The sequence below is a fragment of the Macaca thibetana genome, chromosome 19 (assembly GCF_024542745.1).
Source record: "Macaca thibetana thibetana isolate TM-01 chromosome 19, ASM2454274v1, whole genome shotgun sequence".
NCBI lineage: Eukaryota > Metazoa > Chordata > Mammalia > Primates > Cercopithecidae > Macaca > Macaca thibetana.
This window is the reverse complement of record NC_065596.1, coordinates 36,565,884-36,583,873: the sequence shown is the minus strand read 5'-3', so window position 1 is coordinate 36,583,873 and position 17,990 is coordinate 36,565,884. Positions and strand designations below refer to the sequence as shown.

The window sequence follows — 17,990 nt, the reverse complement described above, 5'->3', positions numbered from 1 at the left end:
ATACCCCAAAGGCCAAACTGTGCCAGCTGCCTCTTTCTGCGAATAAAATTTCATGAGAACACAGCCAAGCCCATTTGCTTTTGTGTTTTCTTCAAAACGTTTATATTTTTTTAATTTAAAAGGACAAAATTATATATATTTATGGTGTGCAATCTGCTGTTTTGAAATATGTTTACAGCCAGGTGCGGTGGCTCATGCCTGTAATCCTAGCGCTTTGGGAGGCTGAGGCAGGTGGATCACCTGAGGTCAGGAGTTCAAGACCAGCCAGCCTGGCCAACATGATGAAACCCCATCTCAACTAAAAATACCTGAAATCCCAGCTACTTAGGAGGCTGAGGCAGGAGAATCACTTGAACCTGGGAGGCAGAGGTTGCAGTGAACCAAGATCTTGCCACTGCACTCCAGCCTGGGTGACAGAGAAACTCCGTAAAAAAAAAAAATAAAAAAAAGAAATATATATACATTATGGGATGGCTAAATTGAGCTGATTAATTTGTACATTACCTTGCATGCTTATTTTTTTGTGGTAAGAACATTTAACATCAGGGCTGGGCGCGGTGGCTCATGCCTGTAATCCCTGCACTTTGGGAGGCTGAGGCAGGAGGATCCCTTGAGCCCAGGAGTTCAAGACCAGCCTGGGCAACATAGGGAGACCCTGTCTCAACAAAACAAAACAAAAAAACACTTAACATCTACGCACTTAGCAGGTTTCAAGTACATGACATTTTGCTGGTAACTGTAGTCACCATGTTGTACAATAACAGGTCTCCTGAACTTATTCCTCCTGTAACATCAAAATTTATATCCTTTGACCAACACCTCCCCAGGCTCCACCTCCCCATCACTTTCAGCCTCTGGAAACCATCATTCTGCTCTCTGCTTCTGTGAGTTTGACTTTAGATTCCATGTAACTGAGATCATACAATACAGATGCTTTTCAACTTACAATGGGGCTACGTCCTGATAAACCCACTATACGTTGAAAATACAGATTGGAAAAAAAAAATTAAGATGGAGTCTTACTCTTGTCACCCAGGCTGGAGTGCAGTGGTGTGATCTCGGCTCACTGCAACCTCTACCTCCTGAGTTCAAACAATTCTCCTGCCTCAGCCTCCTGAGTAGCTGGGATTACAGGTGCCTGCCACCACACCTGGCTAATTTTTGTAGTTTTGATAGAGTTTCACCATGTTGACCAGGCTGGTCTCAAACTCCTGACCTCAAGTGATCCACCCAACTCTGCCTCCCAAAGTGCTGGGATTAGACTTGAGCCACCACACCTGGCCTAAAAAATTTTGAGACAGTGTCTCACTTTGTCGCCCTGACTGGAGTGCAGTGGTGCAATCATGACTCACTGCAACCTCGATCTCCTGGGCTCAAACCATCCTCCTGCCTCAGCTTCCCGAGTAGCTGGGACTACAGGTGTGTACCACTACATCTGGCTAGTTAAAAAAAATCTTTTTTTAGAGATGGGATCTATGTTGCCCAGTCTGGGAAAATGCATTCAATATATTTAACCCACAGAAGATCATAACATAGCCTAGCCTACCTTGCACCCGCTCCTAATGCTTACATTATCCACCAGTTGGGTAAACTCATCCAACACACAGTCCATTTTATAATAAAGTGTTGACTATTTCATGTGATTGATTGCATACTGAAAGACAGAATGGTTCTGTGGGTACTCGAAGTACAGTTGTTACTGAATGTCACTTTCATACCATTGTAAGTAAGGTCAAATCCATCACAAGTCAGGGACCATCTGTATCTTACTATGCCTGGCTCATTAATTTAACATCCTCCAGGTTCATCCATGTTGCAAGTGACAAAATTTTCTTTGTATTTTCTATGTTTGCTTTTACCTTATATCAGCAGAGTTGAGCAGTTACAACAGAGACTAAATGGCCCCCAAGTCTAAAATATTTACTGTTTGGCTTTTTTTTTTTTTTTTTTGAGACAGGATCTCACTCTATTGCCCTGGCTGGAGTGCAGTGGTGCGATCATGGTTCACTGCAGTCTTGACCTCCTGGGGTCCAGTGATTTTCACCCCTCAGCCTCCTGAGTAGCTGGGACCATAGGTGTACGCTACCACGCCTGGCTAATTTTTTTCAAGTTTATTTCTCGTAGAGACAGAGTCTCACTACATTTCCCAGGCTGGTCTTGAACTCCTGGGCTCAAGTGATCCTCCCGCCTTGGCCACCCAAAGTGCTGAGATTATAGGCATGAACCACCATACCTGGCCCATCTGGCCTTTTACAGAAAAAAATTGCCAACCCCTGATTTACGGTCTTAGGACTTGTCTCAGCTCCTCTCCTCCAGAATTTCCTTCTCTTTTCTGTCTCCATCAAACAAGGTCCTCACCCTCCAGCCCTTATTCTCTCTGACGAATACGTGTGGTATACTCAGAGCTTCCTGGTCCTCACCCTCCAGCCCTTATTCTCTCTGACCAATACGTGTGGTATACTCAGAGCTTCCTTTCTGTAGTTCTGGCTTTGAGAGTGTGGTCCGAAGAGCACTTGCATCAGAATGGCTTAGGAAAGCTTTTTAAAATGCATATTCCCAGGCTTCACCTGGGTTCCGCTATATGAGAATTGGCCATGGGGCCCAGGAACCTGAAGTTTGCTCTCTCCCCAGTTGAGACAGTCTCACTCTGTTGCCCAGGCTGGAGTGCAGTGGCATGATCTTGGCTCACTGCAACCTCTGTCTCCCGGGTTCAAGTGACACTCGTGCCTCAGTCTCCCAAGCTGCTGGGATTACAGGCGTCTGCCACCACACCCAGCTTGATTTTTTGTTTTTGATATAGATGGGGTTTCACCACATTGGCCAGGCTGATCTTGAACTCCTGACCTCAGGTGCTCCACCTGCCTTGGCCTCCCAAATTGCTGGGATTATGGGCGTGAGCCGCCACCACGCCCAGCCAGGTTTCTGCTATATTTTCAGGTTAATGAAAACTTCACAAGCCCTGAATACTGTGCTGATAACACCCCGGCATAAAAGTGCAGCCCTGAGCTCTCTCCACTCCGCACACCACATCTTTTTCGCTTTCACCGTCTGATCAATTTCCAGCCCAATTTCCTGCCTTTTAACTGCCTTATTTCCTTGTTTCCTCAGGAGTTCTGAATCAGATCTTGGATGGAGGCAACTATACTGGTTCATCTTTTTTTGCTTTTTAAAAAATACTTTACAAACCATGTAATTCACCCATTTTCAGGTGTACAATGAAATGATGCTTTAGTATATTCACATAGTTGTACCTCTATCACTCTAAAAGGAAACCCCTCCAGGAGCAGTCACTCATTCCCCCCTCCCCTCCCAGCCCTGGGCAAACTCTCATCTTGTGTGTCTGTGGATTTGCCTCTTCTGGTCATTTCGTATCAATGGAATCATACGAGTGGCCTTTTGTGTCTGGCTTTTTTTTTTTTTTTTTTTTTTTGAGACGGAGTCTCGCTCTGTCGCCCAGGCTGGAGTGCAGTGGCCGGATCTCAGCTCACTGCAAGCTCCGCCTCCCGGGTTTACGCCATTCTACGGCCTCAGCCTCCCGAGTAGCTGGGACTACAGGCGCCCGCCACCTCGCCCGGCTAGTTTTTTGTATTTTTTTTAGTAGAGACGGGGTTTCACGGTGTTCGCCAGGATGGTCTCGATCTCCTGACCTCGTGATCCGCCCGTCTCGGCCTCCCAAAGTGCTGGGATTACAGGCTTGAGCCACCGCGCCCGGCCTGTGTCTGGCTTCTTTACAGAGCACAATGCTTGCGAGGTTGATCCATGTTGTAGTGTGTATCTCTACTATATTCCTTTTTTTCTTTTTTCTAAATTGAGATGGAGTCTTACTCTGTTGTCCAGGCTGGAGTGCAGTGGTGCGATCTTGGCTCACTGCAACCTCCGCCTCCCGAGTTCAAGTGTTTCTGCTGCCTCAGCCTCCTGAGTACCTGGGATTACAGACACATGCTACCACCCTGGGCTAGTTTTTGTATTTTTAGTAGAGATGGGGTTTCACCATGTTGGCCAGGCTGGTCTTGAACCCCTGACCTCAGGTGACCTGCCTGCCTCGGCCTCCTGAAGTCCTAGAAGTACAGGAACGAGCCACTGCACCCGTATTTTGTTTGTGTTTGGTTTTTTTTAATGAGACAGTGTTTCACTCTGTCACTCAAGCTGGAGACCACAGTGGTACAATCTCGGTTCACTACAGCCTTGACCTACCAGGCTCAAGTGATCCTCCCACCTCAGCCTCCCAAGGGGCTGGGACTACAGGCATGTACCACCACACCTAGTTAATTTTTAGTAGTGATGGGGTTTCACCATGTTGCACAGGCTGGTCTCAAACTCCTGGGCTCAAGTGAGCCTCCAACTCAGCCTCCCTAAGTGCTGGGATTACAGGCATGAGCCACTGCACCCAGCCTGCATTCTTTTTTCATGGCCGAATAATATTTCATTGTGTGGATAGACCACATTTTGTTTACCCGTTTATCTGTTGATAGACACGTGGGTTGTCTGGACCTTTTGGCTGTTGTGAACAAGGATACCCTACTTCATCTCTTACCTTGGTCAGGGGCGGCCTACAGGTCATTAGGCAGCTTAAAGACGGGCTGTCTTTCAAATGCTGGCTCCTGGTCCAATCAGCTGCAATGGAGGCCAGCTGCTTGGGTCTGCGGCCTGAGCATTTCATCCAGGGCCCTGACTCAGTATAGTGACTCATAGTCATCTTGCAATTCTTAATTTTTGAACAAAGCACCCACATTGTCATTTTACACCTGGGCCTCCAGATTATCTTGGTTGATTCCATTTTGACAATGGGGAATAAAGCTAGAGGTAAAGAATAAACCTACATTCTTGGGTGTCTGCTAAGCAGCGGTCACCTCCAATAGAACCAAAACGTGGCTGATACCTTCTGAGCACTGCTGACACGGATTTCCTGCGAACCAGTCGCGTCCAGCGAGGGGAAGGGGAAGTCACTGGGTGTGCTGGTGAGGGAGGGTTTCATGCTTCACGTGGACCAGCAGGTCTCAGGAAGGTGCCCCGGTCACATCTGGCTGTGTCTGAAGACTCTTTTGGTTGTCACAACTGGGGGAGGGAAGGCACCTAGCAGGTAAAAGCAGGGACGTCACTGAACACCCTACAGCTCACAGGCGGGACCCCGATGTGGAAGTGGCTAACCCCACTGTCAGCGGTGCCTGCCGTGAGAAAATCCACAGCAGTGGGGATGGTGGGGAGGAGCCCGCCCTGCTCCCCGGAGGGTCTCAGGGAAGATGACGCTCTGCTGCCACCCAGCGGGCATCAGGGGAAACTCACCAGCAGCACAGGGAGTTGGTGTCCGACAGGGTTCACCGACCCAGGAAGCTTCTGCTCAGTGAGCTCAGGTGGACGTTCTGTGCCGTGCAGCTTAAAGCATCGGAGTTTGTGCGGCTCTACACACACCCCAGCTACAGAGCGTGGCGGGCAGGTGGAGGTGAAGTCTCTATTGACTCACGGATGAGGAAAGGGTCCTTCTTCAGATATGATGACAAGAGCCCAGATCAGCAGGGAGGCAGCGCTGCCACCTGTCCTACCCATGGTGTGATGCACCAGGCCGGTGTGGGGTCTGGGACTCACCACGGTTGCCCTCCAGGATCGTGTCCCTTGCCTTCCTGACGCTCTTCCCTCCCCGTGGTACAAATGTTAAAAAAACTATGTAGGAAGGGGGATGTTTTCATTTTTCTCATTGTATGTCATGTCCTGAACTTGACGAGAAAACATCAGTGCAGAAAAGTGTTTTTCTCTCAGACCTCATAAAGATAGCTAGTCTAGAAAAACAGAATAGTCCTAGTCTCTTGCTAACCTGTCATTTTAGCTGTCAGACACCTGCAGTTCACATATTTGTCCACTAGAAAGTAATACATTTTAGGAGAACAGGGATCTTTGTCTTGCCCCATCAGCCTGAGGGCAGTGGCCAGCACATAGGGTTTCTACAGACTAATCATTACTTCATCCTCTACTTTTGGAATTTAGAATAAGAAACAAGGAGTTGGGTAGAAGTCAAGGTGTCATCCCTATTCTTCAAAGTTCTGAGGCCAGGCTGGGTATCGTCGCTCACCCCTGTAATCCCAGTGCTTTGGGAGGATAAGGTGGGTGGATCGCCTGAGGTCAGGAGTTTGAGACCAGCCTGGCCAACATGGAGAAACCCCATTGCTACTAAAAATACAAAAATTAGCCAGGTGTGGTGGCATGCACCTGTAATCCCAGCTACTCGGGAGGCTGAGGCATGAGAATTGCTTGAACCTGGGAGGCAGAGGTTGCAGTGAACCTTGATCTTACCATTGCACCCCAGCCTGGGTGATGAGAGCAAAACTGCCTTTAAAAAACAACAACAACAAAAACCCACCACACATACACACGACTGAGGCAGGTGGCCTGTATCTGTAGCTTCCTAGCACTCTGCTACAATCAGTCTTCTGCCCACCCATACCATCCAAAGCAAAGCTTGCTGCATGAAACAGGAAAGTGTGTACACATCTGGAGACAGGAAGCTTGTGAAGAGCACTTAGAAGGTTCACTTCCTCCCTCCTAGTCGTACCACATGGGTAACTCCGTCCTCCACCTTCGGAGATGGCCAAGAGGCTCAAGAGAAAGAAACTCTTTTCCAACAGGCAGCAGTGAGTAGAACACAGCTTTCTGCCAGTGTGGAGCACATCAGATTCTAGGCAGTTTCATGATCCTCCTCCTGGTGTTCCCACCTTGCCAGATCCCCTTCCCTCGAGTGTGGGATGGGCTTATAACTTACTTCTATTCAAACAGGATGCGGCAGGGTTGATGGAATCTAACTTCTGTGATGCCATGAGATTCTGTCTTGCTGAGCAACTGACTGTCTTGCTGGCTTTGAAGATGCAATCTGTCATATGGAGAAGGCCAAGCAGAAAAGAGCTGGGGATGGCCTGGGGCTGACAGTTGAGAAACCAAGGCCCTCAGTCCAGCAGCCTGAAAATAGATGCTCCCAGGACCTGCATGAACTTGGAAGAGGTCCTTGTCCCGGTTAGGTCTCAGATGAGACCACAGCCCTGGTCAACACCTTCACTGCAGCCTTGTGAGACCCTGAGACAGAGGATCCAGCTGAGTCATATCTGGACTCAAATGCTGAGATCATGAGTTTTAACTGCCGAGTTTGTGGTAATGTTGTAAACAGCAACAGATAATACATGTAGGTAAATATTGATGGAGTGAATTCTCCAGCCACTTTAGAGTTGCTTTACAGAGATTCAGCTCTTCTTGAAACTAATTCTATAGGGTAACTACAATTTTTCCTACTTTACAGATAAATCAAAAGCCCATGGAAGTTGATCTTTGTATAGTGTCACAAAAGTCACTCAGAGCAGCCAGAATTTGAACACAGGTCAGCATCAAAAACTTGAAGCTGGGCACAGTGGCTCACACCTGTAGTTGCAGCACTTTGGGAGGCTGAAGCAGGAGGATCACTTGAGCCCAAGAGTTCAAGACTAGCCTGAGCAAGATAGTGAGATGTTTCTAAAAAATAAAAATAAAACATTGTTTCTAAACTTAGCTTTTCCCTTTGACCTTCCCTTTGGCTGCAACTTTACATAGTGGGATATTTGTCACAGTTGAGGGTGGGGTAGCAGCAGTGCTCAAGATAGTTGACCAGACACAGGAGGAGGACATTGTGTATTTTTAGCTATATATAAAGTGATAGACAAGACTAACACAGTAATGCTTTGTTAACACAAACATTAATGGTGGGTTTTTTTTTTTTTGAGACTGAGTCTTGCTCTGTTGCCCAGGCTGGAGTGCAGCGGCATGATCTCAGCTCACTGCAAGCTCCGCCTCCCAGGTTCACCCCATTCTCCTGCCTCAGCCTCCCAAGTAGCTGGGAATACAGGCACCCGCCACCACGCCTGGCTAATTTTTTGTATTTTTAGTAGAGATGGGGTTTCACTGTGCTAGCCAGGATGATCTTGATCTCCTGACCTCGTGATCCACCCACCTTGGCCTCCCAAAGTGCTGGGATTACAGGCGTGAGCCACCCCGCCTGACCTCCTTGTCTTTATGTTAGATGGATATGTGTCCCATGTGGGAGAAAAGGTATCCTGAAGACAGATATTCTGATTCTGAAGGGCTAACTTTTCCCCCACTACTCTACCCATTCACCTCATAACCCCCATCACATTGGTCCAATGTCTAAGTATTTAAACAAACACTCCCAGAACACACAAGTATTTAAAAAGTATTCCAGCAAAGGAACTATACATTGAAAATAATGCTTACAAGAACAAACGGCAGAGTTGATGTTTCTCCTATACCGATATAAACTTTACCAGCTCCATTGCAATGGGAGCAGAAAAGGGGGCATATGCCAGTCCCTGTCTAATATATGCTGACAGGGAATGATGCTAACACATTCCCCAGTTTGAAAGGGGTTGCTGGAGTTATAGATTTACACACAGTACAGTGAGTGGCTCATGGAAGGTGGTTGTATGGTAGAGGCAACATGTCAGTAAGTAGAATGAACCCCAGAAACGGATTTCCTGGGTCTGAATGGCAGCTCTGTTACTTACTGGCTGTGCATCCGTTTTTTTTTTTTTTTTTTTGAGATGGAGTCTCACTCTGTCACTCAGGCTGGAGTGCAGTGGCATGATCTCGGGTGCACTGCAACCTCTACCTCCCGGGTTTGGGCGATTCTCCTGCCTCAGCCTCCCAAGTAGGTGAGATTACAGGCACGAGCCACCACATTGGGCTAATTTTTGTATTTTTGGTAGAGATGGGGTTTCACCGTGTTGGCCAAGTTGGTCTCAAACCACCAACCTCAGGTATTCTACCTGCCTCCGCCTCCCAAAGTGCTGGCATTACAGGTGTGAGCCACAGCGCCTGGCCTTGCTGTGCACTGTTTATTTTCTGTACCTCAATGTCCTCATCTGTAAGATGGAAGCAAGAAATATCCTTACCTCCAAGGTGTTGTAAAGACCAAATAAGTAATTCATACTGCTTAGGACAGGGCATGGTATACAGTAAGGGCTGTGTTAGATATCATCATTCATCATCGTCATCATGGATGAGAGAAATAAATACAATAAATAATAAGAAGCACATTTTGGCAAGAATGTAAGAGTTTTCCACTCTTCTAGGAATAGACCGATGGTTCTGTAGTCACGGTAATAAGTAACTACCTAGATAGGTTTAAATCCATTCAATGGATCCAAGACAACTTACCTCAGTGAACATGCTTCTTTACAAACCAACCAACAGCTGCTCTTTGCATCGGAAATTCATCCAGTCGGGAAGGGATGCACTCTGATGAACCCACCTGTACCAATCAGCCTCACCTGAGTAACCACAGGCTACCTTATACCTTTCAAGGTTCAGCCTCATTCTGTACCCTCCCCAAATTCCTGCCTACAAAGATCAGAAGTCTGCTTTACTCAGAGACTGTGAGACCAAGTTTTCATTACACTAAGGAATAAATTAGACTTTATGTTTATCGTTCAGATATTGAGTGACAGTAACACCATCCTTTGGTATTCAGGTATGTGCTTTAAAAAACCAGTAATTAGTTGGCCAAGCGCAGTGGCTCACACCTGTAATCCCAGCACTTCAGGAGGCTGAGGTGGGCGGATCACAAGGTCAGGAGATTGAGACCATCCTGGCTAACACCGTGAAACCCCAATTCTACTAAAAATACAAAAAATTAGCCAGGCATGGTGGCGGGTGCCTGTAGTCCCAGCTACTCGGGAGGCTGAGGCAGGAGAGTGGCATGAACCCAGGAGGTGGAGCTTTCAGTGAGCGGAGATCACCCCACTGCACTCCAGCCTGGGTGACAGAGCGAAACTGTCTCAAACAAAACAAAACACAAAAAAACAAAAAAACACCACTAGTTGTGGTACCCAAATTCAGGGGCTGCTTTTAAAGATCTAGGTCCTCCTAACCTCTCTGCTCCTAAACCATATCCTCACTAGTTAAGAAAACCACTACTTGACACCTTTTCCAAATGCTCTGTGTTTATTTCATTCCCTCTGTATGCTCTGAGGTAGGACTGACATTTCACAGATACTCAGTCCTATGACTTGAAGGTCTCCAGCCTTCAAATCCAGTAACCAAGGTATATTGAACAAAGAATCACTACCATTGACGGCTTCATAAGAATCAGAAATCATTCTCCATCTTTGAGAAGGAACTCCAGGGGCATGGCTTGCTCTGAGAAAACAGCATTTAAAGTTCCTCCATTAGATGGGTGTGAGTGGGGCAGGTTTCCGTATCTTCAGTTTTTCCACCAGTACCGGTCATCTTCATCAAAAGAATGCCAACTACCGTCAATTACAATTTGGGGCTTGAGCAGCTGCACTTCCTCCAGCAGCTTCTTTATTTGCACAGGGTACTGCCATTTCCACAGCCTGGGGAGACAGAGAGAGGACTCGCTACTGAGACATTGCTTTCGACTCTTCTCCCTTCCTCAAAATTCCTGGAAGCCTCATCAAGGATCTCAAACCTTTTCTTGTACTCTTAAGGAACAGTAGTTAAAAGAGTTAAAGAAACCAATGACTAACAGAAATTCTTGAGTTTGCAGGATGGCAGACAATAAAAGAAACAGCTTGCTGAAACATGGAGACTCCCCCCCCCTACTTATGAAAGAACTGGCTGAAATCGGCTAGAAAAAGTATGGCAAGGCTAGAGTTTGCAGAGAATGAGCTTGCTGATGTCACAGCCTGAATTTCCACCAGGTTTTATACTAACTCTCCCTAAATTGGCACATGCAACCCATGAGGTAGCATGAATAGATAATTACACATGCCCAAGGACTTTCCAGACCTCCCCTTTTCTTCTAATCACCTACTAATCTTAGAATCTACTTCCTGAACCTTTTCTAATAGAAATACTGCCTTGAAGCCAGCATGGGGAGACAGATTTGAGCTTGACTCCTGTCTCCTTGTGAGCTGACCTGCAGTATAGGGCTTTTACTCCCCCTCAAATCTCCAATGTCACAGTACTGGCCTCTAGCACATCAGGCAGTGAGCCACTTTTGCTTGATAACAGTAGCATGTTCCCTATAGAATAAAAGTAATTCTCTGCCTGTAAAGAAACTTGGACAGGTCAGATACTACGCTGAGCTTTTAAAGGCACCTGCTCCTCACAACAGTCCTAAGATGCAGGCATGATCCTTCAGTCCATCCATGAATTCCTTCTTTAGAGTCTCTGTGTCAGGTCCTGTTACAGGGTTTGGGAAGGTACAGTAAGTTCTACCTTAATGTCATTGATAGGTTCTTGGAAACAGTGACTTTAAGCAAAACTACTACAGCAGATTCTCAAAGAATGTCATTTTCTTCAGAGTCATTGTCATAACCAAGAGAAAACATTGGTTTCATTATATGTCATTTTGCTTAAAGTCAGTTTCTAAGAATGTATCCATGACATTAAATGAGGACTTCCCGTATAGGGATGGACAAGGCAAAGTTCCCACCCTTACCAAGCTTACAGTCTACTAGAGGAGAAATAAACATATTTAAATAGATACATAGCACCACCCCCATTTCACAGATGGGGAAACAGAGCCACAACAGGTCAATCAGTAAATCTAGGTCTGACTTCTATCCTACTTCAACTACTAAGTCCCAGTCACCACTGATCTTGTCAACTGCTATCATGCCTTGTAAGTCAAGGATACAAACACATTCTTTCAAAAGCACTGCATCTTTTCAGCTCATTTTGTCACTGTAACAGTTCTGACCACACCAAGACTCCCAGATTCATTGAGCCATGTTTCTCAATCCATCTTCCCCATCCTGTCTTCACTTTCCTCCTATGATTCCAGGGTCTACCACAGCCACTTTTGACTTCTTCCTGGTTATACCCATGTGCTAGAACTTGAACCCTGGATAAACTCAACTGCCATCAGCTGGACCATACTGGGGAAAACAGTTACTCAACTGAGAAATTTTCTATTGATTATAAATATAGCACAAGGAGGTCGGGCGTGGTGGTTCATGCCTGTCATTCAGAACTTTGGGAGTCTGAGGCTGGTGGATCATATGAGGTCAGGAGTTTGAGATCAGCCTGGCCAACATGGTGAAAACCTGTCTCTACTAAAAATGTAGAAATTAGCCAGGTGTGGTGGCACATAACTATAATCTCCACCATTCGGGAGGCTGAGGCAGGAGAATTGCTTGAACCCGGGAGGTGGAGGTTGCAGTGAGCTAAGATCGCATCACCACACTCCAGCCTGGGCAACAGAGTGAGACTTCATCTCAAAAAACTTGAAGTAAAATACATAAATACACCACAACCAACCTCAAATGGGCTATCAATGCTGCCAGCTATGTATTTCTCAAGATTTTACTCCCTTCAAGTACAACTGTGTTCCTTCATGCTCAGGGATATCTCTGAACTCCTGTTTGTCTATGAATATGAGGTCCTAAATGACAAATGCATTTTCTACCACTAAACACTGAAGACATCAATGAACTGTCACTTTCTTATGAAAGAAACTACTAGTCTTAAGAGATGGTCCTGAAGAATTTCTGTGAACTCCATCAACTCAGCCTTCTAGACTTGTACAAGGAGTAAGAGGGGAGGCTGAAATGTTGTATGTGAGCTACTGAAGAAATTTTCTGCTAGGTGAATTTGTTCAGTGGTGTTAGTACACTCACATGGCTGTGCAACCATCACCGCAACCATCACCACAACCATCTATCACCAGAATTCTTCATCTTGCAAAACAAACTCTGCACCTGTTACACAACTCCCCAACTTCTCACCCCAATCCTTTGGAAATCACCATTCTGTTTCTATGAATTTCACTCTTCTACGTACCTCATAGAGGTAGAATCCTACAGTATTTGTCTTTTTAGGACTGGCTTATTCTACTTGGCATGTCAAGATTCCATCATGTAGCATGTGTCAGAATTTTCTTTTTTTTTTTTTTGAAACAGAGTCTTGCTCTGTCGCCTAGGCTGGAGTGCAGTGGCTGGATCTCAGCTCACTGCAAGCTCCGCCTCCCGGGTTTACGCCATTCTCCTGCCTCAGCCTCCCGAGTAGCTGGGATTACAGGTGCCCGCCACCTCACCTGGCTAGTTTTTTGTATTTTTTAGTAGAGACGGGGTTTCACCATGTTATCCAGGATGGTCTCGATCTCCTGACCTCGTGATCCACCCATCTCAGCCTCCCAAAGTGCTGGGATTACAGGCTTGAGCCACCGCACCCAGCCAGAATTTTCCTTTTAAGGCTGAATACAATTCCATCATAGGTATATACCACATTCTGTTTATCCTTTCATCCATGAATGCCCCGGGTTACTTCCACCTCTTGGCCGTTATTGTGAATTATGCCGCTATGAACATGGGTGTGAAATCTGAGATCTTGCTTTTAATTCTTTTGGGTATATACTCAGAAGATTGCTGGATCATACAGCAATTCTAGTTTTTCAGCATAAACATTTATAACGTTCTGTACCCTTTCCAACACACCCAGAAGCTCCATGATATTAGAACCTGGCCTCTATCTCCCGTATTCCTGTATCTCCAGCATCCAGCATGGTACTCAGAACGTACTGGTCACTCGCCAACAGAGTAAAATCTGGCTGCTCAAGCCATGACCTCAACTTTTCCCCTAAACTGCTTCTCCACCAGCTAACAAGCCTGGAACAGAAACAGGTCTGTGTTTCAGAAGGCAATTGCTGGGGACTTACCCAATTATTTGTAGGTTAGACGTGGGACAGGCAAAGGCTGAACACAGCTTCATCATTCCTTCGGGACTGAAGTTATTCTGTACCAGGTTTAGACTGGTCAGGTGCCGGTTGCAAGAAAGGGCCAAGGAGAGTGCCTCACAGCAATCAGAAGTCAATCCACATGCCTTCAACCTGCAGGGTCAGGACACCCAGGAAATAACCCCAAAGATCAATGATGGATCCTTCGTTCAACCCGTATGAATTTCACCTTGATACTTTTCCTTTGGGAAAAAAAACAAAGTGGTAGGCTCTGCCTCCCAGTTTCTGGTTTAGTTGTTCTGATGAAAGACCCAAATATTTGGGGGGTTTTTTTGTTTTGTTTAGTTTTGTTTTTTTTGAGATGGTGTTTCGCTCTTGTTGCCCAGGCTGGAGTGCAGTGGTGTAATCTCGACTCCCTGCAACCTCCACCTCTGGGGTTCAAGTGATTCTCCTGCCTCAGCCTCCCGAGTAGCTGGGATTACAGGCACATGCCACCAAGCCTGGCTACTTTTTTGTGTTTTTAGTAGAAACAGGGTTTCATCATGTTGGTCAGGCTGGTCTTGAACTCCTGACCTCAGATGATCCACCTGCCTCGGCCTCCCAAAGTGCTGGAATCACAGGTGTGAGCCACCGCACCCAGCCAAATATTTGCATTTCTAACGAGTTCCCAGGTGAAGCAACCGTGCTTGGTTCTCACTTTGAGAAATGGCGGGTAACTCAAATTATAGTTGTGGAAGACAATGAAAGAAAGGCTGAGCGTGCCTGTCGCGAGGGAACATAACAAGGAACACAGACCTGCAGAGAAAGCAACACGGCACCTGAAGAAAGGTGAGAAGGCAGGAAGGACACTGACAAATGCACGGATATAAAAAATCACCCCCCTACACTGTGCTTGTGGAAAGAAGGGGACACATTTGAGAAACAAAGATGACTAGATGGCCAGAGCAGAGCCACAGACAGTGGTGAAAGTAGAGGCTGAGCACGTAGGTCATACGAAGGGTTTAGAATTTCACCTTAAGAGCAACAGAAAGCCAAGGGACCTCATTAAATAATGGCATTATATAGGAGTGTTCTCCTATTTTGAGGGGAGCACGCTGGTTATTTTGGGGCAGGATGTCAAAATCCGTAAGTTGCTGTGAAATAGTTCACCTGAGGCCAGGCGCGGTGGCTCAAGCCTGTAATCCCAGCACTTTGAGAGGCCGAGATGGGCGGATCACAAGGTCAGGAGATTGAGACCATCCTGGCTAACACGGTGAAACCCGTTCTCTACTAAAAAATACGAAAAAAAACCCAAAAAAAAAGCTAGCCGGGTGAGGTGGCGGGCACCTGTAGTCCCAGCTACTCAGGAGGCTGAGGCAGGAGAATGGCATAAACCTGGGAGGCGGAGCTTACAGTGAGCCGAGATCACGCCACTGCACTCCAGCCTGGGTGACAGAGCAAGACTCCTTCTCAAAAAAAAAAAAAAAAAAAAGTTCACCAGATATACTAAAATACTAATCATTGTTTAAATTAGGTGGTAGCTATATAGGTTTTACACGTACTAATCATTCTAGATTGTGCATTTTGGATTTTTTTTTTTTTTTTTTTTTGAGACTGAGTCTTGCTCTATCACTCAGGCTGGGGTGCAGTCGCACGATCTCGGCTCACGGCAACCTCCACCTTCTCAGTTCAAGCGATTCTCCTGACTCAGCCTCCTGAGTAGCTGGATTACAGGAGCCCGCCTGTGTTTTTAGTAGAGATGGAGTTTCATCATGTTGGCCAGTCTGTTCTCAAACTCCTGACCTCAAGTGATCCACCGGCCTCAGCCTCCCAAAGTGCTGGGATTACAGGCATGAGCCACCGCACCCAGCCAGAGTTCTTATGATAGAGTAAAAAGCTAATGAGATGCAGCTCAAGTTATTTTAGCCACCTATGGCTAGATGGTGAGGTTAGATTTTCATTTTGCTTTTAAAATAATATCTGAGCATTTATAAAGACAAAACATCCAGCAGGGAGGCTGAGGATAGATGCAAGGGGGAGGTATATCCGTGACGGTGAAAGGTGCTGCACACAAATGACTGTGGGATTCCCAACGTAGAGGAAACTACCTCTGATTAACATGGGTCAAACTAACTACTGCAGGGATACTTTTGTTTTTTTGAAATGGAGTCTCGCTCTGTTGCCCAGGCTGGAGTGCAGCGGTATGATCTCAGTTCATTGCAACCTCTACCTCCCGGGTTCCAGCGATTCTCCTGCCTCAGCCTCCCGAGTAGCTGGGATTACAGGTGCCTGCCACCAAGCCTGGCTAACTTTTGTATTTTTAGTAGACATGGGGTTTTGCCATGTTGGTCACACTGGTCTCGAACTCCTGACTTCAGGTGATCCAACCCCCTTGGCCTCCCACAGTGCTTGGATGACAGGCATGAACCACCACGCCCGGCCATGATTTATTGTGGGTAAATAAAGACATAGGGAAACCCTGTCTCTACTAAAAATACAAAAATTAGCCGGGCATGGTAGTGGGTGCCTGTAGTCCCAGCTACTCAGGAGGCTGAGGCAGGAGAATCGCTTGAACCCGGGAGGTGGAGGTTGCAGTGAGCTGAGACCATGCCACTGCACTCCAGACTGGCTGACAGAGCTAGACTCTGTCTCAAAAAAAAAAAAAAAAAAAAAAAAAAAAAAAAAAAAGTAGTGCTGGTATATGCCACAACATGGATGAGCCTTGAAAACGAAGAAGCCAACCACAGAAGGTCACATGGTATATAATTCCATTTGTATAAAATACCCAAAATAGTCAAATTCATACAGAAAGTAGAGAGGTTGCCAGGGCTAGAGGGAATGGGAAATAGAAGGGGGACAGCTAAATGGGTACAGGATATTCTTCTGGGGCGATGGAAATCGTCTGGAAGCTAGTAGAGGTGGCTGCACCGCACTGTGAACTGCTCTGGAATGGAATGTTTGCTACTACGTGTGAGCACTGACCATCCACTAGTCTTGTATGTATGCTGCTTATAACTCTCCATGGCACCGGGGGCGGGTCACATTCCTATTGTGTTAAGAGGCTTTAATCTGGGCACCCCCCAAACTTTTTTTTTTTTTTTTTGGCACGACAGAGTCTCTCTCTGTCACCCAGACTGGAGCACAGTGGCACGATCTCAGCTCACTGCAACCTCCACCTTCTGGGTTCAAGCCTCAGCCTCCCGAGTCGCTGGGACTACAGGCACCCGCCACCACGCCCAGCTGTGTGTACTGGTGCAGATCAAAGTTGGCTTCTTGAGAGAAGGTTGAGGGCTTTCAAAGTAAATGGTTTTATCTTATTTGCAGGGGTGGGGGTCGTTTGTTAAGCATCCAGAAGAACAAGGTAGGTGCACACGTCTCCAGGGAATGAAATTGTTGTGAAATTGTCTCAGGTAGTAGGGAAAATGAGTGGACCAGATGACTAATGCTGGGAAAACAAGTTTATATCCATGACCCGATTGCACAGGACAGCAACTCGCCACGGCCTGTTTTGATCCTGCGATTCTCAGCTACTGAACAGCAGGTGCCAAGAGGGTGGAGAATGCGGTTCAGTGAAGCTTGGAGTGTTTGTAGGTGGACACACCCAAGAACAAAAGGCTAAGCCAAGAACAGAAGGCTAAGGGAGAGACTACATTTAAAAGAAAAACAGGCTGGGCGCGGTGGCTCATGCCTGTCATCCCAGCACTTTGGGAGGCTGAGGTGGGCGGATCACGAGGTCAGGAGATTGAGACCTTCCTGGCTAACACGGTGAAACCCCGTCTCTACTAAAAATACAAAAATTAGCCGGGCGTGGTGGCAGGTGCCTGTAGTCCCAGCTACTCGGGAGGCTGAGGCAGGAGAATGGCGTGAACCCGGGATGTGGAGCTTGCAGTGAGCCCAGATCGCGCCACTGCACTCCAGCCTGGGCGACAGAGCGAGACTCCGTCTCAAAAAAAAAAAGAAGGGGCATGACCACACAGAAAGAAGTTGAGGGGACAGAATCAAAGCGTGGTGAACTCGAACAATGCGTGACTTCAAGAAGGAAAGGGATCCCGGCCAGGCGCGGTGGCTCACGCCTGTCATCCCAGCACTTGGGAGGCTGAGGCTGGCGGATCACTTGAGGTCAGAAGTTTAAAAGCAGCCTGGCTAACATGGTGAAACCTCGTCTCTACTACATGTATTAAAAAAAATTAGCCGGGCGTGGTGGCGGGCGCCTGTAGCCCCAGCTATTCAGGAGGCTGAGGCTTGAACCTGGAAGGTGGAGGTTGCAGTGAGCTGAGATCGTGCCACTGCACTCCAGCCTGGGTGACAGAGAGAGACTCTGTCGCAAAAAAAAAAAAAAAAA

General features: G+C 46.8%; 2 protein-coding genes across 2 annotated transcripts in view; both read right to left on the bottom strand.

The window, feature by feature from the left end:
• ZNF444 (zinc finger protein 444) overlaps positions 1 to 17,990 on the bottom strand; it is a 319,216-nt gene that overhangs the window by 85,128 nt on the left and 216,098 nt on the right. The gene's annotated exons all lie outside the window — the stretch shown is intronic.
• Positions 9,953 to 17,990, bottom strand: part of NLRP5 (NLR family pyrin domain containing 5) — a 70,465-nt gene continuing 62,427 nt past the window's right edge. The window contains exons 14-15 of the mRNA XM_050771664.1: positions 13,652 to 13,822; positions 9,953 to 10,364 (exon numbers count right to left, since the gene is read on the bottom strand). Of these exons, the coding sequence (XP_050627621.1) occupies positions 10,232 to 10,364; positions 13,652 to 13,822 (304 nt within the window). The 3' untranslated portion in view covers positions 9,953 to 10,231. The remainder of the gene's footprint in view (positions 10,365 to 13,651; positions 13,823 to 17,990) is intronic.